At 41.9% G+C, this 25,009-nt stretch overlaps 1 protein-coding gene across 1 annotated transcript in view; it reads right to left on the reverse strand.

Moving 5' to 3' along the window:
• Positions 1-25,009, reverse strand: part of efnb1 (ephrin-B1) — a 59,004-nt gene that overhangs the window by 24,367 nt on the left and 9,628 nt on the right. Inside the window, exon 2 of the mRNA XM_067517553.1 lies at positions 9,633-9,910. Coding sequence (XP_067373654.1) covers positions 9,633-9,910 — 278 coding nt within the window. The remainder of the gene's footprint in view (positions 1-9,632; positions 9,911-25,009) is intronic.

The following is a 25,009-nucleotide window of genomic DNA, read 5'->3' on the forward strand; positions in this document are numbered from 1 at the left end:
GAGAGATGGGGAAGAGAGCGAGGAGAGGGTGGAGGGGGGTAAGATCTAAGGAGGAGAGAAAATAGGTGGATTGGCAAGGCGGAGGGAGAAAAAGATTAAGTTGCAGAAGAAAAAAGGGAGAGAGGAATAGAAAGGCAGAAAGAAATCGGACCTGTGGGTTTGGAAAATAATTTTTTTCCATTGCCATCCACAAAAATCATCAACTCTCTGTGTGGCTGCACAGCCTGAACTCAAACACAACACCTATTTATTTGAAGACATGAAGCTTTCCTTTCACCATCCATCTAGCCATCACTGTATGCATGCACAGACTGACAGCACACATGTTCAAACCCATGGGACTGCTGACTAACAAAATCTTTTGCCTCAGCTAAGCTTCACTTCTCTTGAATGTGCAGTAACACAACATACAATTCATACAACAGCTTCTATTACGCAAGCAAATCTGTGCAAAGGGGGGTAGGATGAACGTGTTAGAGTGCACTGTTTTTTGTTTTTTTTTTTGCATCTATTTGCATGCTAGTGTGAGTTTATGAGTATATATATTTGTATCTGCTTATGTGGCTTTGCGCTTATTTATGCCTGTGTGTGTTTGTCTGCTCCTGTTACTGTGTTTGTGTGCCTGTGGTTGTGCTGGAATGGAACACGGACATTTTGCCACCGAGCTGAATTCACAGAAACGGGCTTGGTCCTGGCCTGCAGAGCAGTATTTAGACTCTGTATTTATGCGTTGGACAACCACAGCAATCCCTATCACCGCCTTGTGATTCATGTTTGTTTGCTTTGCTCCACGCTGATTCGATTCCATCAAGAAGCTCCTCTTTCTCTCTTGCTCCCCCAAAATGTTTTCCGCAGAAATGTTCACGCCATCCCCGGTCAGAGTTTCATCAGCCACCCCTCATCGAAGCTGACCAAGCATGCAGTGGTTTCCATAGCAAGGATGTGACATTAAAGCTAACAACCTCTATAATTATACATCCATATTTCTCAGATGAGTTTGTGTAAACAAGCTCGGGCTCCAGCTCGGGGAGGCGGACTTCTTGGCAGGCCCTGGTTGAGGGTGCCACTGAATGGCTGTCGGAAAACAAAGCCATTTCAGAGTGTGCCTTGGAAAAGAGAAACCACTGTTTTAGAGATGGTGGAGAGGGAGAGTGAGCTCCATCTGACAGACAGAGAGCTGTGATTTGAGCTTAGCTATTGGCCAGAGAAGAAAGACACTGAGAATATGTGTTGTTGGCAAAGCAGAGGGCAAACAACCTCAGACATCTCAGATGGAAAAGGAAATTAACATTTCCAGAGTGTTTTAGATTATGGGGTGTCATTGTTGTATCCTGTGCTTCTGTTTTTTTTTTTGTGTGTGTGAGTGTGTGTTTTTTAACAGTGATGCACTATTGTCCAGTACAATCTTCCTTATGGACAATGATGCTCATCTTCTCTTGGCCTACATTTACTTTTCTTAATCACTATGGATTCTGCAACAAACATGAATCTGCCAAGCAGCCTTAAGATGTTCCATCTTCTTTTGCCTGAAGCTATTTTAAGGTTGCAAAACCACAGAGATAGTTTCTGCATAGGAGATGGAATTAAAGAAAACTTGGAAGCTACTTTCAACAACTGAAAACTTACTCATAGAGAAAAAGGGTTATTCAGCAAATGGAATTGTTTTAGTTGAGAGGGAGGAACAACCAAAAAAAAAAAAAAAAGAAAAAAAACGAATCGACTGTGATTTTGTTTTGCAGAGCTAGTTTGGCGGTCTCTCATGGCCTATGTGTTGAGAGGAGATCTAAGCTATCAGTTTACAAAAATGACTTCAACACAGACTTCCCACAGCACCTACACACATACATATCAACAACTTCCAAACATGAGGGCAGAATAATGGGGGGAAGAAAGGATGATTGGAGGAGTGGGAGCCACGGAGGACATAGTAGTGGAGAGAGAGGGAGGCCTCACACACAGGATAAAATATTCTAATAAGATAAGCATGGAGCACAGCCGAGGAGGGATGAGTGTCTGCATTTGGAGATGCACGGAGCGGACTAATTGAGATGAATACATGAATATATCAGCTTCATCTAGCAGCAGCGGGTTCAGCCGTAACCAATGGTAACCATTCACTTGTACAGCCACGTGAGCAGCCCTCCCTCTACAAGAAAGTCCTTGTGTCCCCCCTCAACCTCCTCAACTCACCCCCAGCCCCACTCTAAACAAACTCCTTTGTAATAAACGAAAGGCAATAACCAGCGACAATAACGCTGTGCCTGCTAACCCTCTGTGAATGAAATATCCAAAGGAGAAGTAGCAGAGGCAGCCTGGATAGATTTGCAAAGCAAGCAGAAAGTCATATATTACACTGGCACTCTAATAAACACTAGGCTATATTCTCTCACGGGGAAGGTTAAATCTCCTTATCCCAGGCCATGCTGCTTCTTCAGTGCTAACCTGACCTGTTAGCAGGGTTTACTTTGAAAATGAAATCTGTTAAAGCTTCCTGATTAGCTGCTTAAAACTCTAATTGTTAACATCAATGACTGCTACTTGAAGTCAATCCACAAGTGACTTCCTATGTGAATCCAAGTCTTAAAGCTTTTTGCTGTTCATGATAATGCAAGAATAAAAAAATGCAATTAATGAGACGGAACTAAAACCATGAAGTGACGCATCAATGTTCTACAAAGTCAGGAGCATATATAAAGTCACAGCACTGATTCTATTCCAGTCATTTTGTAAGCTTTGATCGTTTATATCCACAGATATATACCATAGTATGTAAACTAGGACCGATTAAAATTAAGAATACTAATCACTGTTAGAATCTGTTTTGTTATGACCAAAAATATGCAATTATTCTGTTGTTCCTTACTGACAAGTATGTGAGAGTCCATAATAGATGCAAAAGAATAACCCTGCATATTGCTTGTAATTAAAATATTTCAGTGTGATTTACCACACAAGAGGGAGGTTACCAGATGTTAAGAGTTATCGTTTCTCAACAAAAATGCACTGAATAGCGAGACAGAAATGTGCAAGTTATTTGCATCTGTACAATCTGACAATCAAAATGCCTTTGTGCCATTGACAAATGCAACTGCCTTTTTCTAAGTGGCTGTGATTTGATTATGGTAATAATATGTTAACTCTAAAAGATGACATTTTACACATTTTTTCTAATCAGATTAATACTGTTACGCTGCATCAAATCGAGCTCTGAAACTCTCATTTGTGCCTTCATGATTCTGAGCTCACTCGCATTATTACTGTGAGTGCGTTCATGGGTGCACATGTGTGCAAATATGTTGGAGTGTTTGCGTCCTCACAAATGTAGGACATTGGTGGATCTTTTGATCTGCTGCAGCCTGTCCACGGATTGCAAACTTGACCTTCAACTCTCCTGAGGGAAAACAGGAGGAGGAGAAACTGACTTGGAAAGCAAAGGAAGGCACTGCCCACTGAAGGATTTCTTAGGAAGGCATTCAGTAGAAGTGGTGCAGAATGTGCATGTTGTAGAGCAAAAACTAACAGAGATACAGAGGAAGAGCTCCATGCTAATGGGCATGTATGTTACATTTATGCAACATGCATCCCAACTTCAATCCTGTCAAGTGGGAGCACCACAGAACGCACATCCCACAGTGTCAAATCAGTATTGTTTTTCAAAGACCAGGGTAGAATCTAACAATTCAGTAAGTTACTAACTTTTACCATTACCACTTGTACTTGCTCAGTTGCTCTGTGTTTCCAAACTTAAAAAAGATAAAGAAAGTTCCAATGGATTTAACATCACTTAATAAACGAAGTGGCAAGAATGAAAACAACTGCTATTACCTGCTAATACCTATAAGCAGGTATTATGTATTTCACTGAGGCAATCTACTGGAGGTGAGATAGTGTGTGCTCCACTGCGGCATTCTGGTGGGGAAGTCAGTGTGTGTCAGAGTCGACGATGGTACACTGAGATGGAGAGTGACAGCTGTCAAGAGGGATCAGGCTTACCCTCACACAGGAAATCAAGGGAGAAGAGGAGTCCATGGCGACAGGCTGCCTCTGTTTACTGCCTCATGGCTTTACCTTTATATAGAACACATACTCACCGGCCTGGCTAACCACAGGAAACATATCACTGAGCAGTCATGGTACATTATTTCAATGAGGGGAGAAAATAGACCTTTTTAGCGCTGCTTGGGACAAATAAGAACTATACATATATACATACACACACACACATTTATATATATATATATATATATATATATATATATATATATATATATATATATATATATATATATATATATATATATATATATATATATATATATATATAAACCTACACAGACAGAGACAACCATTTACTCACATTCACACCTATGAGCAATCTAAAGTCACCAATTAACCTAACATGCATGTTTTACGAGTGTAGGAAGAAACCAGCATATCTAGGCGTGGGGCTAAAGTAAGCAACACATGTTCTTACTGTGTGTGTGTGTGTGTGTGTGTGTGTGTGTGTGTGTGTGTGTCTGGCCCTACTCTTTTTTCCCCCGCTCTGTTGCTGCTCCTTTTGTCCATTATATTTCCTACTCCTTAAAAGCCTCCTGTCTAAAATCACTCTCCTAACTCTAACCCCTAAACAGGGCGCAGCCATTTTCTTCAAAAACAGCTCATTCTATATCCTGTGTTTACACAATTCTATGAAATACAACCCATTTGTTCACTAATGCACATGAGAGGTTGGAAAATGTATGTATATTTACTGTATATATAGGTGTGTGTGTGTGTGCGTGTGTGTGTGTGTCTGTGTACACAGGGGGTGAGAGGTGCTGATGGACAGCACAGGCTGGTGCTGGTCTGGGGTTTAGATCAGTGCGGGGTTGTCATTATGACCCCCTGCTGTGTTTCCGTGACCCCTTGGACACGAGTTTTGACCTACAACCCCCAAATGACTCCTGTCAGAGCAGAGCTGGGACGGATGGGACAGAGTGCACGGGATCCCCTACTGTGACACCAAGGCAAGGGACACACATGTACAAACAAGTATACACACACACACCATTTGTTGCTTACTTTACCCCCACATTTACTGTTGCTTATTCTACCCCATGGAAAGAACAGATGAATGGGCGAGGTGGGGGATGAGCAAAAAAAAGACAAACAGAGCCGCAGAGTCAGAGTGAAGGCTGGGTGTGGAAGAAAAAGCTTGCTGGAAGATTCAGTGGAATGTCCACTCCCTGTGCATCTTCTTCTCATCTCAAACCTTGTCTGGCACATTTGACCGTTAATCAGGTCAGATAAGCCGGGGTCTTTATAGGCCGAGCAAATTTACACCACTCTGCTGGCCGGCTGGACCGCATTCCCAGCAGAGATGGTCGGATAAAACATTCACATCTTTTAGGCGGGGATAAGCTGGACTAAAGGGGCCTCAACACATTCAAGCCATGAACTCTACTGTACAGGAAAAGCATGTTCATGGCAGGTTCTCTATGTCCCTCTCTTTCTCTCTGTAAAAACACACATAAGGCAACCCCACATGGCCATTATCTGAATGATAGATGAAGTATGTCATGGTGTATGAACAGGCTGCAGTGGAATAAATAAAGCAAGCTCTTCTTGTTGCAAAGGACAACAACATTAACATAATACCAAGATAAATACTACATCCAATTACTGCTGACGCCAGAATGTTACAGTATATGAGCCTAATAATGATCCACCATCAGGCTGGATCCAGCAAGACCAGCCTCCCTTGTGAAGGGTTTATGACCGGCTCTAGTCATGAGTTCACCGTCTGAAATACTACAAAGTACAAAGCGAGTGTAAAGTATTGTTAACACTTGCATAATACACACATACACACACACACACAAGGCTGTTTAGACACTAGAGTGTTTTATAAAAGCAATTTCAACCTAAAGTAAAGCTGATGTTTTTGCTTTGATGTTGGATTATACTGTAGTCAACATGCATGCCCACGCACATGTCACTAACAGAGTGAGTTAAAATATTTATGATGTAATCAGGAGACAATATGTGGAGCAGCTAGGCAAACTCTAAACAGACGCTGAAAATGCCCAAGGTGTTTTCTAAAGACATGTGGGTGTAATAAAGCTCAAAGAAATTTTTCTTTAAGTCCACATGATATGTGGCTCCAAACATTGTCGCTTGATAACATCACAAGCTTCATGCTTCCCTGTGTTCTGGCTTTGAGGGAGAGTTCACAAATATCGATTGAACTGCCACAGATCAAAAGGAAAAACAGAGAGATTTAATGTAGTGTATACTTTTCAGTAAGAGGAAAATTATATAAATATTCTTTTGAAAATAAAAATACACTGTAGCTTCTTTTTATTTATAATGTAATAATCCTAAGAAAACATGTTTGTACAGAAGTACAAATTATGAATTATGCTATTATATAGGTAAAAATATTACAAATTATGTGTCACAACAACAGATGCTTCTCTTTCCTAATGCCCAGCAGAGCCCTCTCTTAATTTCACTCTGTCACAGCAGTTTTTTTGGCATGAAGCAGCTTGTTGCATGTTAGTTTAAACATTGCATCTCCCATGTCAAGATCATGGTTTTTCATTGATTTAGAAGCGAATGAGTTACAGATGCTGCAGAGCCCCAAGCTGACAGTATCCTTAAAACAGATCAACCACAACACATGTTGTGATTTTAGAAAACTTTTCTAGTAACTCCGGGAAATGTAGGAAATGGCCAAATGAAGTAAAAACTAGATAAGACCTAAGCAACATTTAGAATAACATAGTCTTTTGCATTATGAGCTGACCTTCAGTGTGTCAGCTTCTGCAGCTACTATTATTCCTTTTTCTCAGTACTTTCTTAATTCCTTATCATGTCTGTAGCATCTACACGCTGAGCCAACGTGTTCCTTCAGAGGATCAAAACCTTTCAAAACACGTTACAAATATTTATTTCCCTTTATTTAAACAAAATATTTTTCTAAAGCAAACACCAGTTTTCGCAGACTATTTGAGACTATACACATTTAGTAAAAACAATGTCTCAGCATTTATGGCTCAATGATGTCGCACAGTATCATTGTAATCAAGGAATAACAGATATCGTACATTAAACCTTGACTTCATGGTTAATAAATGTTTTCACTCTCTTCACTCAAAACTATAAATTATCGTGAGACTTATACACAAGTGGATGTTGTGTGTTGTGACACAACAATCAGATTTCTGCTTCAGAACTCACACACTCTTCACCCTGAGCTCACTCTGCTCATTTGTGCCAGGAGGAACAACGGTGTTTTGAGTACTCTCAGGTCTATCATTAAACTTACACTTTGACAAGAGTTTCTTTTGTTCTGTGTAGTGATATACAGCAGTTAAACAACAATGGAGTTTCTTGAAGGTTAAATTATTCTTATTGTATCTCACAAAAATAAATTTAACATGTAATTACTTGTTTTAGGTCTGGGAAGGAATGTCAGCAACAAGATAAAGGATGTTGAATTTGAAGCCCGAATGCTCCTCATATCTCCACAGGCCATATCTCCAAATATTCAGTTAGTTATATTAGTTAGTTATATTTGATGCTCATTTATTAGCAGTTGTTTTAATATGTCGGTGACACACTGTACATTTTTTAAAAAATTTACATTTAAAACAACTGTGACCTACGGACATCCTGATGTTATCAGCATGAAGCAAGAATATGGCAAGCTACGCCGAGAGAAGCAGCAAGAGATGCAGGGCTTCTGGGTGCTTCTACCTCCCCATCTCTTAAATATGTCTTCCCTGAAGCTCAGTAAACTATGTGCTGGGGTTACAAAGACCCCAAATTGTGTTAAACCTCATGCTGCCTTTGCAGTCTGGAATGACTTCGACAACTAAAGGAGATTAACAGTAACTACATCTTTAACTGAAGTTTGCTTTGTTTTACAAAGTTATCTTCCTGTAAACTACACAGTCCATGTTGTACATGTCTCTCCATCCAAGACCTCACCCCAAATCTGTGCTTTGTTCATCTTTTTTTTACTTTTTAGCAATAGTTATAAAACACCGGTTTGCACCATGTTTGTTTTGGGTGAAGAACATGCAAGAATTTCCAAAATCTCACGGGATTTGTGGGTTTGGCTATCAGCTCTGTTCTCCTTCCAGACTGTCTGAGATCAGAAATCTGTGACAGCTGGTGGAAACAGTGTTTAAGTGTGAACTGTGCAGTCACTAAAAGTCTTAGTTAGTCTTCCGGTGTGTCCCCACTATTGTCTGAACAGTGTCTCTCTTCAGCTTAACTGTGCAGTGGACTGATGAAAAGTTTACTGTTAAACAAATCAAACTAGATGCAGTTTATAGTTTAAACAGTTAAAAAACTGTTTAAAACTTGTATCAGTACTCAGTACTAGGAAATACTAAAATGTAAGTATTTCTACTCAGTCTGGGAAAAAGTCGTATTATAACATCCCCAACCCAGATGTAGTTCAAGGTAACAGTCAGGAAACTGAAATATCCAACTTAGACAATGACCCAAACCCCACCAGAGCACAATCTAGCTTGAGGCAAAACTGTGCTTATTGTTACAGATGACTCCAAAGTCAACATGAGCAATGAGAACAGAGCACTGGGTTTCTTCCACTGGCTTCTTAAACCCCTGAGCTGCTGCTTTACTGTCAGTCACACAGATATTGATTAACTAATCATCTCATGTATTAAATAAATAAGTTCAAGTAAATAATATACAATAAAACACTTGTGCTCATGTGTAAAATTGTTTTCTACTTATGCAAAGAATAGTTTTGGATCGCACAATTGCAAAATATTTGTATATTTTTGTAAATCATCTAGTGTAAATACGTAGACAGAATGTAATTTTAAAACCAAACCTAAATAGTTAACCATAGAATTACCCATAACGTGTTAACAGGAATAAAACTGTGCCTGAAAAGTGAAAAAGGAAGAGCACAGTGTCTAAAATCTTTTTAACTGAAAGAGGGCAGTTTACTTCAGTACTACAAAGTAAAAATATAAAGATGCTAGAGTAAACATCTCACTGAAGTAAAATTAAAAGATTATTATCATCTTAATGAATAAAAGAATACTTCAAGTTTTTTTTAGATAACCTAATTTTACAAGGCTGTAATTTCCTAGGAATTTGTCAGTACATAACTACACAATGTGGAAGTAATTAGTGGGAAAATGGGAATTTCCCTGAAAGAAAAAACATTATTTTCTTTTTCCCAAATATTATAATAAATTGTTCTCTAATTTCATACCCACATGTGAAATTACCGAATTTTACTATATTATGAAATTGCATTATTATACTTATTTTATGCACATGGACTTCTAAGTAGTATTTAAATATTTAAGCAGGTGGAGGTATAACTACAATTAACCACAGTACAATTGCTACCAGAATAATTTTGCTCTGAAAAGCAGCAGACAAGAATATGAAGTAGCACCCCGAACTTAATGCAATCCAGGTTGCAAGTTTGAGTCTTGCAGGTGCAGGAAAAACTGCATGTGTCTGTGTGTGTGTGCGTGTGTGTGTGTGTATCTCTGAGTTTGAAGCAGAGCTTGCTACTCAGAGTGTCGGGCTTCTCTTGTTAAATAAGATTAAAAAGCTAAAAATTATCAACAAGTCATCTTTCTGAGTAAACTTACAGGTGATGTAGTAGTTGACATTCTTCTTGAACTCCAGGCCCATGTAGTTTGGGCTGAACTCCTGGAATTTGATGGTGAATTTGATGTCCTTCTCAGGCTTGTTGCAGTTGACCAGGACATTAGGATCAAGGACTGTACTACAGCTTTCTGCCTGCTCCTTCTTCACAAGGTACAGCTTGTAGTACTCATACTCTCTGCCTTGGTCTGCTTTGGGACAGATGATGTCCAGCTTGTCCCCGATGTCTGGGTAAATCACTAGACCCTTTCCAGCCAGAAACCTGGGAGATGAGAGAAAACAAGACAGTGTTAATGACACATAATAAAGGAAGTCTGGAAAAGTAGCCACATAATTCAATAACAGTTTATACAGTCCTAATACTTTAAGCTATAGGAGTTATGGGTTTAGATTTGTCTGGCATGGGTTTTTAGGCAGAGTGTAGTTATTTGGCCCCACAAAAACACTACATGTAGCAGCTTGACATTGTTCAGTGTTAGTCGACAGACCGTTTCACACAAATCCTCTAAAGTTCTTTCTCATACTTGGATCAAAATCAAAGCATACCAATAGGTTGCAAGGAGAGAAACAAAATGGCCAAACACAAAATGGCCAAACACGAAATGGCGGCCACAGAAATAGCTACAGATAGGATTACATCCAAACAGTACTGCAGATTCTTTTTCATATCTTTGAAATTCCATATAGAACCGCTGCTTCAACTTAATATCTACTTTATGCTGCTTCGACTTCAGAAGTCCAATTTTGTGGAGGAAAACAGTGTGCAAGGGTCAGATAGGAGGTTAAGGCTTCCTGGTTCATCTTCCCTCAGCCATGATCATCTAGTGAAGGATTAAGATAATCCATCTGGCCTTACAGTACTTCTCTACCTTGCTGTCTGCTGCTCAGTCAGATCAGCTCTTGTTCTCTTTTATTCAATAAAAGTGGGGAACAGGAGGAGTGTGTGTGTGTGTGTGTGTGTGTGTGTGTGGGGGGGGGGGGGGGGGGTAGCAGGAAGTACACAGTACTTGCAGTATGTTTTGGAAGTGGCATGCATGTTTTTGCATGTTTGCATGTATGCGTCTGTGTGCTTTTCGGTCAGCAAAGTGGTAGTGGTGTTGGGAGCAGACAGGCTGAATCATTGTTCTGTACTTGTTTGAGGCTTAAAATGTCAACATGGTTCAGCTCTGCTGTCCCAGTTAGCCAAGCATTAACCCAGACAGCCGGACTGACCACGGGTGTGTGTGAGTGTGTGTGTGTGTGTGTATGCACATAGTGGTCGCAGACAGTGAGCACAGCAGCGGGGCTATCTGCTAGATCTGCCCATGCCAGCGGATTTAGGCAGGATTTAGCAATGCGCAATGTATTTGTTGTTCTTTCTGATCCCTCACATTTTAACAAGACATCACAGGCTGGGGCCTCCTCTGTCTATACCCATCTCTCCTTTCTTTTTCTCTCTGAGAGTAATCTCACCTTATCTCCAGCCTCTCATTTCATCATCACACACATCATTTCACCACTAAATAACTGACTCTTCAGACAGGCCAGGGGAAGGGAGGACTGTGATGCCTCCTGAAAGAGACTGATAGAGGAGTGTGTAAGTAAGTGTGTCTGTGGGAGGGGGGCTTATGATCACCATCCCTCCTCTTCTGATGTTAAACACCAGCAAGGGGCCAGCCATTATAAGAAACAACAATTTTAAAAGTCCTATTTTCTAAGAAAATACCCCCCCCCCCCCCCCCCTGAAAATGAACATGATTGGATTAGGGCCTTTCATAATATCCATCAACATCCTCTTTGGACAGGCGTAGAAGAGAAAATTGCAAAATGAATATTGTAAAATGGTCAAAATATTGTTAATCAATTACCCCCCCCCCCCCCCCCATTTTTTTTTACTGAATATAATGCCATTAAGCATGTGCAGAGAGAAACTGTTTTGCATGGCTTGGAAGCGGGTGAGACACTATTTCCTTGCTATTGTCTGATACTCATGGGGGTGAAGCGGAGGCTGGGGGTTAGAGGAGGCGTTGTACTAATTCAAGGGCCGATAATAGAGAATGCAGGGTATCCTTTGTCCTACCTCTCCCCACAATCTCCTGGTTTTCAGCATAAACACTCTGCATGTATTGATATATTTCTGAAGGTGTGTGTGTGTGGGTGTGAGTGTGAGAGAGAGAGAGGAGAGGAGGTGGTGTGTGTAAGCATACTGTACATATGTTTTCATGTGTGTGTATGTGCAAATCATGCCTGGGTACACATGTGTGTGTCTATGAAGACATCGACACAATCAGTCCCTAATTGGATCTACAAGATGCATCAGTGAGGCATAAACAAGTTTCCATGGCAACATTAGGCTTTGTTGCTGATCACCCCCTCCCCAACTTCTCTCTATTCCTCCCTCTACCCCTCAATCTCAGCCCCCTCTATTTCTACTCCCCAATCTCATTCCCACTCACTTTATCCTTCCCTCTCATTCACCTCCTTATTTCCCCTCATCCTGTTTTCTCTCACCCCCATCATCTCCCCCCAACCACTCACTCAACACACAAAAAACACCTACAGAAAAACAAGTATGAATCCATCAAAAAGAAACAAAAAACACAACGCAAACATAAAAAATTAGACCTTGATTTGTTTCAGTCAACAAGTAGGTGTTTTACATATATTTTCTGTTTCTTTGTTTAAAATTGCTGACATGGTTTTTATAATGTTCTGTTTCAAAAGTGTTAAAAAATACTTAATACTTAAAAAAACCAATAAGCCTCACACCCCACTTCTCAGTTTAACAACCAATTTATTCCATTATCAAAGCAAGCCGCAACAATTTAGATGAATAATTAAGATTTCCAAAATCTTAATATCTTAATATCCCTGAAGGATTTAATCACAAGCCGGCCCCTGTCATTGATTCAATTTTCCAAGCAGGACTCCTAGTTGGCGGTTAGATAGCTATCCTAAGTGAATTCTCCACTTCTGTTTCCCAGCCTTTGTTAACTGTCTGCTATAATGAGGCTCTGGCTGCTGTGGAGGTCTGGAAGCGCCATCGCAGATGGGAAAGAAGCAACATAAAAGAAATAGGGCAGCAATTAGTGTTTAGCCCAGTTTAAAAGCTCTCCACTTGGCAAGCTGCGGCCCAGCTCCAGTCCAGGATGTGAAACTAAACTGGTGGGCTGGGACTTTGTCTCCCGTTTGTCTCTGTGTTGGCTTAATCAGCGCCACTCCGGTGCTACACACAGCCACGCAATGGAGAGGAGGAGACGAGTGACTGAAGATTATTGTACTTTTGAGGAGGTCGAAAGGGAAAAAGGGGGGAAAAGAGAGGTTGAATTGCATCTTTCATTCATGTTGTCTGGAGACTTTTTAGGACCTGTTGATGAAAGAAGTGCACAGAGGAAGAGCCATGCAGATACAAACGATGTTTCTGGGAAATGACCCTGAACGTGAGAGAGCCTTTATTCCCCACATGTCAAACGAGGTGGATCTGCCTGAACCAAACAAAATAAAGAGAATCATTTTCAAAACACCCAAATGAGGTTGGTTTTGTTTCATCTGGATGGCTCCACAGCGTGATCAATCCTGTAAAGAGCTTATACAAACAGACCTACGCTGCAGCACAGCGGAGAGAGAACAGAAAACAACGAAGCAGAGGAAAAAGAGAGGATTGAGGAGAACCCCCTCCTCTTTCTTTTTACATTCCACTGGTGAACATGAGCACATGATCTCACATATGCTACACTCCCCCCACCTCCACATACGCACACACACATGCACGGATGTGAGAGCACACAAAAGCACTGTGGGGTGCATCCTGGGCCTTCCCAGCCCAACTTCCCAGCCACCGCTATTCAAGCACCCTGCCCTCACCGACTTTCATATAAAACGCCGCCTACACTAGGGCCCACTCAAAGCCCCATACAGAGCCTCAAACCAGCCCTCCCCCCCAATGTTCTCCACCCCCGTCCAGTCAACTCAGGCCTCTGCCCCGAGCATTGCACTGGCAGGCAGCCTCGACGGCTGAATGAATGGACTGGAGACACAGAACTGTGAGAGAAAGAGGCAGAGACGGCTCATATAAACATAATGGTGTCAAATTGATTTGTTCCTCCTGAGGAGCAGCATGAACATGCCATACATATCAATTAAATTCAATTATCCTCTACTGCATATACAGGGCAATCTATCTCTACCAGTGGAACATGCCAGCAGCTCAAATGCAGGTACTACCTCTTGGTCCTGTCTCGCTTCAGCAGCTGCACAGTTGCTCTTTCTATCTCTCTGGCCTTTAAAACTCACAAGTGTATGAGCATGGCCATGTAAAAACAAACACGGATACACATACTACACACATAATCATTACCACAACAGGTACTCTATTCCCCTTGCTATCAGCGTGATAATTATCACGCCAGGAAAAGTGTTCCCTCACCAATTATCATTTCTCTCTTACATTATCCACAAAATCAGTGTGGCTGCTTCGCTCCTGTTATTATACATAACACTCCTCTTACAGCAGCCATATTTACAGCTGTTACAATCAATATTCCATATGCTTATGGCTCCTCGTGAAACAGTACAGTAATTCACCCAAATGACAGGGTCACATTTAAGTCTGTAAAGAACACAAAGCCATGTTATGTAAAGAGTATTGTAGTTGAGCTTTTGTGGGTTGTGTAATATACATAGTAAGGGGGATTTAAAGCTTTTCTTGCCTGAGGCAGTCTCGGTTTTGTTTAATCATAGGCTACAAAAACATCCTCATCTCATTCAAGTCAATCAATATTAGATAATTGTGGGCTAGCAGGGACAGTTTCGGCTTTAACCCTCTTTCAGATCCATCAATGTAGAGCCACATCCTCACTCGAACTCACAATGGAAAAAGTCAAAGAGCAGCTTCTGAAATGGCTTCGATCCTGACGTGTGGTTAGGATCCAGTGAGTGCTGCTGACACAGTATGATCATTTCCCACACGTATCATCAAACTGTCAGTATGTTCGTACTGGTCCAGAGAACTCTGCCCCATCTATAATTCTGCTGAATCCGGTAAATTTCAAGACGAACTGATCTGAATCCAGCCTTGAGCAGCTGCATCTAGCCTTAGACGCAATTCTATGGGAAGAAGAGTTGGTCATAGGTCATCAGTGTGACCAGTCATCAGTTCAACCAGAGTGCTTGTATACAAATGAAGCTGGCTTCTGTCAGGCAGTCGCAGGGGCAGATGTTCTAAGGGAGGTCCAACTATAAACACACACATAAACACGCGCCCCGCAGTGTACACACACCGATTTCCTCACATGTCAAACATGGTAAACAAGTCGCCTCAATGCTAGCCCAGGCCACACACACACATAGAGAGACGCAGCAACAAACACAAGAATCCTGAAATTAAGCAAAACAAGTCCCATCTGGCTCCAGAATTGTTTAGCAAAGCAGGAAGGATTTGACCCTTATTATAGAAAAACTCGCCAACGGGTAGTGGTATTGGATAAACTATAAACTCAATCCAAGTTTCATTTAAACTCAGTAGGCCAGACTTGGCAGCAGTGAATTGCTGAAAAGCAGAAAGCTCTATATTTTCCCTCCGGGCTGTCCCCATTAGGGCGACATAAATGAAGATGTCAGAGGCAAAAAAGACAGACAGAATATCCTGAATTCCTCCCCGCAGAGAACTGCTTTTGTACGTGTGAACACAGACACCCCCCCCTCTCTCTATCTCTCACAGACAAACACACACTAGCTACAGTTAGCTCAGTCAACAGGCTGGCATGCACAGCAAATCGGATTCAGCGTGACTCATAACAGTTGCACACAGGCGAAATATCACACGCAGACACAAGCGAGGCTGACACACACCTCTCATGTTCACCAAACACGCTCAGTATGCTTGCCCTCGATCACTGTCACATGAGGGGCTAGCAACACACCATCGGTGGCTATAATGAGATAACAAGATGACGCCCAGATGGCCTTGCCACAAGGAGGACAGAAGTGGACGCTGTTACTAGATGAACAGGCTGAAGAGGACTGTTGAGCAAGAGGAGTGTCAGAAGTCATTAGGGAGGAGAACGAGCATAATCTGTTTCTTCTTATGGCCTCTGTGGTTTCCGTCAAATCCGAGCCCATCCCTCTCTAAGAGCAGGGGAGTTAAGCGAGTTCGGGTGTATGTGGTTGTGATTGAACGTCATCCACGATATCACTGACAGCAAGAGAAGGCCCAGACTACTCCTCTCTGCATCTCCACTTATTCATCCCGAGCCTAGGGACTGAGCTCTTCCAGCTGGAGGGCTGAGGGGGGTGAGAATGGGAGAGGAGAGAGCAGAAAGGAGAAAAGGGAGAGGAGAGGAGAGGAGAGGAGAAGAGAAGAGAGGAGAGGAGAGGAGAGATGAGGAGAGGAGAGGAGAGGAGAAGAGAGGAGAGGAGAGGAGAGGAGAGGAGAGGAGAGGAGAGATGAGGACAGGAGAGGAGAAGAGAGGAGACATTTGACTTGACTAGACAAGAGCACTTGGTTCAGTTTTAGCCAGAGTTTAGCCCTCATTCTGGTTTTCGTCTACTTCCTTCTTCCCTAGTTCCTTCCCTGGCCACGACACATCACACACACATGCAGATACACATACACAAACACACACACACACACACACACACACACACTCAGCCAGCTGCCTCCCATCACTGAGGAGCAGCCACAGATGGGCTCTGCATGCTCCGTAAAGATCTCTCCACAGGCCCCGTCTACAGTCGTTGCCAAACCCGCCTGGCCCAAGCCCACTGTATGTGTGAGCGTGTTTGTGCGACTTTGTGTGCAGATATACGTGTGTCCATATATGCGTGAGTGGGCAAAGATGTGTGTTAGCATGCCAGACCCCCCAAATGTGCCAGAGATGGTGTGTGACTGCAATGCTGAGCTGGGCTGGACAGTCATAGGAAGAGGAATCCCTCAGGGCTAAAAGCTGCAGAGCAGAGAGTCAAAAGCTGGACCAGGATGCAAGGTTGTAATCAGTGCAGAGCAGAGCGGAAGGGGAGAGAGAGCAGACGTACAATAGCATCTCTCACACACACCCGATTGTATTTCACTCCCACTTGGGGGAGGGAAGGAGAAACTAGAGGCAAAAAGAATCATAATCATTATCAAACCCACGCAGCTTGCCCAGATTGTTAACCAACGGCCATTTTCTGCTCGGTATCTCCAGCCCCATCGATAAACCCTTAGAAAGCATAGCTCAGAGAAACCAGCCCTTTACTGTTGCTACTCAATCAGCACATTGCATGTACTAATAAACACATGCAGGCAGGCACACAGACAGCTCCACTCATACGCTAGTTATTTCAAATTCTGTTTGGCTTCGATAGAGCCAGTTGTGGTTACATTTGCTTTTTAACAATTGCCCTCCTACCATAGCATGGTAAACATTACTTGAGGGAATAGAATTTTAGACAAAATAATTAAGCAATAAAAAAATAAATCATTAAGGATGTGAACAGGCTACAGTTTGTAGCTTTTTTTTTTTTTTTTTACTTGTGCTTATAATGAGTCTGTTCAGAAACACTGGGGGGGAGGAGGTTTAGTTGCCCAGCTCAGCAGTATTTTGGCACCATCACATCTGGTAATCAAATCAGTGACTGATCAGCCACAAGACATCTCCCAAACAAACCTGACACCCATTACTAATGAGGTTTTTCTTTTGAAGGAATGGTTTGACGTTGCGGGAAATATGTTTATTTGCTTTCTTCCCAAGAGTTAGGTAAGAAAATTGATACCACATCTCATATTAGTACAGTGCGGTACGAGAAGAGCAGGCCACTACAAGCTGGATACAGTTAAACAGCAAGTAAGCTCCACTATCTGCTTACCAGCATTGCCTGTGAAACTGCAGTGTGTCATATTTGCACTGCACAGGTTACAAAAAAACTGAGATGTCGTAGAAGATGAATTCTGCGAAACCAACCTTGCTGTTTTTTTTTTATTTCTCTACATTTGAGAACCATGTAGTTACTTTTACTTTTAAAATACAGATTACTAAAATAAGAAAACTGTATAATAATATAATAATAATAATAATAATAATAATAATAATAATAATAATAATAGGACTTTGAACCACATTGTGAAATTCCATGGCTACACACTTTCACATAATGTCATTAAAATTACTAGATTCAAAACTAAATTACTAGATCATCAAAACAGTGGAAATTGTCAGTTGCAACATTAAAACAGTCTACATATTAATGTATAATTATAATCCAATAATAACATTCATTAAGTGAAAAAAAGTGTTTTGATTTAGTAACATTTTGATTAGAAAAACCTTTATTTGTACATTATGGCATTGATACTTTTACTTAAGTAAAAAATATGAACACTTCTTAAACCACTGCAAACCACTGACCCTGCAGTTTTGGGACAACTTTCTACCGACTGAGCAAAAGTCCGCCACAAGTAAACACACCGTCCCCTATTTGATTTCAACACACAACCTTCTGATGTGAAGTCAGGTGTGCTAAATCTCTATGGCTTCATATTTAGTGTACAGACAAGAGAATTAATCTTTTTATGCAACTCTTGCTAAAAAAAGTAAATAAATTTTCCATAACGTGAAATTGTTCTTTGAATAATAAAGTGATACAATTTTTTGCCTGCCCCCACCCTTTTAGAGATCATCATCTGGTGCTACAGAAATAGTTGAGTTTATCTCTTTTTAAAATATAGAAATGAACTGCTTCCAGTCTGGATCTTATAGTAACACTTTACTATCAAAGGGGAGCTGAACAGGTGTTAATATGACACAGCTAAAGAAAGCCTGCAATACTGGAAAGAAACCAAAGGCTTCCTGGAAGAACAAAGGGAATACATGGTGCACAGAAAGGAAATCAATCAATCTCTGCCAGTACATGTCTGCCTTTGACAGCACGGTTCTGAACCCAGAAGTAAAAGATAGCATGCAGCAAAGTTCAAAATACTTTCATTGTTCATCTGTCAGTGTGAAAGACAATTGCAAGGGAAAGGGAGAGAAATACTAACACAGTATTTATCTTGCATCCCTTCCCTCCTGACTCACTCTTTTTTAATGTATTCCTGCTATTGTGAGGAGCACTGGGAGATGGATGGGTAGAGGAGTCCAGTAGGTGATATGTGTCTGCTACAAGCACAGCACAGTCACTCACACATTTCCCCTGTCTGCAATCTCAAGCAACGGCAATAATTCAGTTACCAACAAATAGCACTGTTTCTTTTTTTTTTTTGTGGCATTTTTTTGTGGTAGGTGGTTTTTCTTCTGTATTGTTCTTGAAACTGCTTCCCTGGGAAACTGGGAAAGTCAAACAGCTGACGAGATGTCACCTCATGAACCCTCTCTTTGGTTTCACACTCCCTCAAATAGCCACGTCGGTGATCTGACACACACTCTCCTTCTCAACCATTCTCTTTTTCCTCCTCACACACACACACACAAAATTCTAAAGATCTCTAGTCAACTGCTTGTCAAGCTCAATGGCACACAGCACTGTCTAAACAAGTCGTGAGCTTCAGCTTCTCACATGCACTGACTGTTGCCTTTCAGGCCTGCTGACTCTTGATCATATCGCGTCAGACATGTGAGCCTTATGATGGCTCCCGGTCTTCTCTTCGCTCAAGTCACTGTAAAAGCTCAGAGTAAATCTAAGGGATTTCCGTAGAGTCTCAACACATTCCTCTTGACTTATTTTTTAATTTAGCCTACAGCAGCGGGAGTTTTAGAGACTGTGTGTGTGGTGCAATAGAACTTGTGCTTTAGCAATAATTTCCCCGTAGCAATACCTGTTCACTGTGCATGCCTGTACCTGGGCCTCACACACGCCTGTTGGGACTGGTCATGTGGTGCTATATGGGGAGCATATATGACCTGAGGAATTATCCTTTCCTCAAACGGGGATATGCATGCATGAACACAAACACATTCTTGCATGCTTGCACGTGTGTGTCTGTACATACACACGCATGCTTTAAAAGCCAACGGTAGCGAAACAGGAGAAGATAGGCCTCCCTCTGTGCAACTGACAGAGTGAATTACACGGTGTGCTAAAACACTAGCTTCCCATCTCACACCACAGCACTGGATGGCTTTCAGATGGATTTCACCGAATCTTGTACAAACAGTGAGTCAATATCCGGGTAATGGCCAATCGTTCAGGAAGAACAATTCACAAGTGATTTGCGGAGAAAATGTGTGTTTAGGGCACTTTGCACCACAGTCTTTCACACAGCCATAACAAGGGCGAGCTGCCAATTGGTTCCATTTTGAGGGCCTGACAACAGAACTGCATGCAGATATCTAAATACTCCTGAGCCTATGAGAGGTGCAGTGACCTGATATTCCTCATCAGGGACAGGTCTTAAGAGGTAAAAAAGGAATTCTACTGATGAAAAGCTGATAATTTTGTCTTTAACAATTCAGGAAGCCATGAAGTCAATGACAAATTTGTGTTATGAGCAAACGTACAAGACATTTTCATCCTTCAGCACTTTGCCTCCGATATTTATGACTGTCACCAGTGCTTTCATTATCATAAAGCGTGTTTAATATTTCTCAGCTGCGTGAGAGGACCGCCACACTACAGATGATTGAGTGCACTAGATTTAGTGGGTCTTTCTGTCTCTCCTTCTCTTTCTCCAGCTGTGTCAACGTACTTCAGGACCTATACACACGACACACGAGTCGACCGAGAGAGAGGGCAACAGAGAGGGGGGTGTGCAAGCACTGTGGACACGGTGCCAACCAGAGAGGCCCACCGTGCCTCAGTCCCATCTCTCCAGCTGAGGGCTTTGATTCGCCTGATTGTCTCCAATATTGAGACACACAATAAACACAACACTTGGCGGCCATTTGCAATTCTAATCAGTCCCTCTTAACTGGCCTGGACAACCCAACTACAGTCCTCTGGGATATCACTCATCTGACTGCAAAATAATGACACAATCATCGCCATGGCTACGCTTCTACTGCATCCCATGAGCTCCAGCACAGAGAGGATATTAATACACAGGAGTGCTCGGAGGACTAAATGAATTACCAGGAGATTAGTGAGATACCAGGTTAATGAATGTGCCACGCAGGCAACACCTCCCTTCTAGCATTAGGGGAGCGTTCACACCCTCCTTTTCCCATAAACCACTATCAGCATGTAGGCTAGCTAGCAGGTCCACACCTGCTTCAGCGGGACATGCTGCAACAGGATTTTAATAAACCATCTTCTTAAACATGAAATCTGACTATGTAAACTTGAGATGATTGTTTCCTGATAAGGAAGCAAGTGGTAGACTTCGGCACTATCTGATTCTGGCACGATATAACGTTCCAGCATGCAGGCTGATATGATCCTTATCCTCCATAAAAGTCCATGTTTATGTGGAACTTAGTTAAACTGTTTATTTTGGGGATGTTATGAATCATAAATCATTGCAATTTAAGAAGTTTCAGAGAATCTAAGAGATAAGAAGAGGTTTCATCTTTAACAAAATGTCCCAAAATCATACATCTGTGAATTATAAAAGCCCATCTGTTGGCTTTTTCCGGTGCTGTTTTCATTTACTTGACAACATGATGGTAATAGATGCTTGCAGATAAATGAGAGCAAAATGACACGCAATCATCCACGTTTTAGTAGCCTTGATGTATTTGCTTTAACAGTCACCCGGAAGATGAGAAACTCAAATTTATTTCACAAAATAACAGGCACATCTTATGAAACTGGCTATTTGACTTGCAAATCAATCAGATGATTCATAACGGCTACTGTGCTTGTCTGCCCTCGTTTTCGAGTGAGCACAGGAGCATGCATGAATGTGTACATCCAAAGTGTGTGTGTTTTGTCGATGCTTGCACAGGCATGTGAATGACAGTCTGTCAGTGAAAAAGATGTCATTATCTGGCTGATGTCTCTGTGAGCTGTGACTGGGGGCAGGGTCACATCACCAGTAGCGAGCTGACACTCTGCGGACAGGAAACATTACTTTCTGATTTTCTTCTAGAGAGAAAACACTCTTGTCACAATCTGCAGTGCCACTGTTCAATCTCATTTAGAAGTTATTCTTATGTGCATTAAAATAGTGTGTGTGTGTGTGCAGGATGCTCATGACAATAGCATGAGAGATCTTTATCTCAAACTATCTTTTCTTCATGAGTTATATCTTTAAAAACAACATTGGGGGATTTTTTTTCTTTGTTCACAAGACTCTGAGAAGAAGAGTCTTGGTAAATCTCTTGCCTCCCTGCCCTTAGCCTTTGACTTTTTCTGTGTACCAACAATACAGGGGTTTTAGTTCAGTGTCCTGCAGTCGATCTGTTAGGGCACTGATAAGAGAAGCTGATGGATAGGTTTAATCAGCCAAGCCCAGGGATCAAGACCACAAGACAGATCAATCAAATGCTGTGTGGTTTATAAGAGAAACAGCTTTTATGTGTCTCACTGGGGTCTCTGTCTGCTCTTTTTTCACTCACAGAAGAAATCAACATTAGCGCAGTGAAGAAAATATATTTAAAAAAAAGAAGTATCTTAGGTAACTGTGTTGAATCCTGCACTAACTAATGTTACTAAAAATAACAGGCCAACTACAGTGGGAAAGGCAGAAATGAAAAAGGCACATCTGTAATCACTAAACTGAAACTATACTACTATACTACTACTATACTCCTGTGGCAACTCTCTGACAAAGCTTAAAGCTAAATGTCCCTAGTCTCTTAACATACTAAACACCTCCTAACATAAACTCTAATAAAATTCAAACCAACCCCCTTCTGAAAGATAAAAACTTAACTGAAAGAAAATCCACACCACAATCAAAAGGGAACACAACCAAAAGACAAAAAGAAGCAGCTGAAAACTATCTACACCAGACAAAACAATAGATCTCCATATAAGAAAGCACCAGGCACCGTTATAACTAGGACACTGTGCTTTCAATACATTGCTGTGTTCTGTTTTAAAAAACAGCTTCTTATCAGAGAATTTGAGTGACAAGTCTACTCTCTGCTTATAATCTCTGCTCATGATTGTAAAAGACAGCTACACATGTCCCATCCAATCCAATACAAATTAGTTGCTTTCTTTCCTCCCTTGGATGAGAGATCTTATCCAGGCAGACATGCTTAAGTTGTCAGTGGGTTTCTAAAACCCATATTGAACAGCATATTGACTGATGCAATCGTGGAGACACACATCATTAGGCTCATTAACAGTGAATGTAAAAGGGGAGGACAGTCTAACTGGTGTAGCGGGAGTCTGTGTCTCCTCTGATAACGTTCGCCTTTAACAAGCAGAGCGCAGGCAAGATGCCGGCTGTCGGTGTTAAAATGAAATGTGTGTGATGTGCGTGTTAATAAATAGCTTGTTTGACATGATGCTATTCTCATTCACACAGTTTGCTCTGTGATAACCGGGTGGATTGTGGCCTCGTAAAGATGTTCCATGTGTTGTTTTAGGAAGCCATTACAAACTGGGCCGTCTCCATTACAAGGGCTATCTGATCATTATTACTGCCATCTGTAATGCACACTCAAACCTTAATCTGCACAAGACAACCACAGCTGACTCTTGAGCTAGCGTGTACACACACACACACACACACACACACACACACACACACACACACACACACACTACCTTCCACTGTGATATAATATGCATGTATGTGTACATCCAAACGTGACACAGCAGCTGTTCCCTCATCACATTGAGGCTTTCGGGTCAACACATTTTAGTCCAGCCTACTTAGGCAATGCTGAGTGGAGCCCCACAATTCTGTTGAAGCCACCGACAGTCTCAACACCCTTGCAATGCAATTGCAATCTCCCAGCCAGAACTGCCCACACCCTTCAAAGGCTCATCACAGGACGCACATCTAATGCAGAGAGAAGGCCGGTTAAAGTCTCAGCCAGGCACATTGCTTTGAAGCAACTGTTCCAGCCCCTCAAAAAAGAAGCCAAATTATTTCCCGTCCCTCAACCATTCCATTGTGTGAGAGGTGCACCAGGCAGCTCTATTTGGTGGCCGCATGTGGGGCGCCTTCAAGGATCACGCCACTTCATTCCAGAGCAGGGCCACTAAAGGAAATGAGACTCTGCTAAATGCAAACAGTCTTATCGGCAATAAATATATTCATGCAATCATATATATTTCAAATACGAATTTGACTTCGTTCACATAATGCACATAGAAGGTTTTCGAGTTGACATGCATGAGGTGCTACAATCAGATGTGTATAAATAAATCAGAAAATGCAGCAAACAGAGCTACTAAAAGCAGCAACACAGACAGGGGACCGGTGCAGAAAGGACTCACAGATTTGTCTGCAGAGAAAAGCTTTCATCTCGCAGACAGGAGAGGAGAAGAGACGAGTGATGTGGTGGAGGTTCATGCTGTCATGTTTCACAGTAGGGGACTGGAGAGACAGATGATGAGAATAGCTAAAAGTAGTCAAAGTTTTCAATGCAGGGGGAAAAAGGAGGATGAGACAGCAGAGAATGGAAACAGCGCCGTGCGTTACGATTAGCGAGTTAAAATCACAGTGTCAAGTATAATATTAGGGAGCCCTAAGAGGAAAAACTGCAATGGTTGCTCATTAAATCAAGTCAGCAGCCTCAGTCTTATTCTCTGCTCAGTTCATAAATCGAGTAGAGAACATTTGGATATTGTGTTTGCTTTACCAGACCTTCACTCCTATTTTCAATATCGGAGAGAGATGAGAGGCTTCCATGGCCAAGCACATCATGGGGGAGAATAAACACACATATAATGGGAAACATGTGTGTGGGAGATGAAACTTCCTCCCTCCTATGAATAGGATGAAATACAGACCTGCGTCATGCAGCGCTCCAATCACAGCCGTAAGAACTCGCCGTGGAGGGGAAATGGCAGACCCCCCGATAGGCTCTCTTAATCAACACACACATATACATACAAGCTGCCAATATGGTCATTCTGGAGCGGATTCATGTTGAGGCCAGAGTCTGACAGTGACATCTCCATTCACTCTTGAATTCTTTTTCTGTTCCCAACATGCATGGACACACACACACACACACTCACACACACACAGAGCCAGAGGCCATGGGAGGAGCAGTGCTGGGGCATAAAACAAAAGCTCTCTCCCTGCCGTGGGTCTCTGTGGGGTTTAGCATGGCATTATGGGAAGATTAGAGTTTAGAGTGCTCGACTATCTGATGTCATTGTTGGTTTTATGTTGTCTGGATGGCTTGCGGAACTCAGACCTGATGGCAGGCACATTTCTCTCCAAACAAAATGCTCAGGGTTGCAGTTGTGATTGATTGCAGGTTCCTATTGTGTCTGTCTGGTATGGCTGTATTGGAAGAAGAATTAGTCAGACAAAAACACATGGAAAACACTTCACATC

The sequence above is a fragment of the Channa argus genome, chromosome 10 (genome assembly GCF_033026475.1).
Source record: "Channa argus isolate prfri chromosome 10, Channa argus male v1.0, whole genome shotgun sequence".
Lineage (NCBI taxonomy): Eukaryota > Metazoa > Chordata > Actinopteri > Anabantiformes > Channidae > Channa > Channa argus.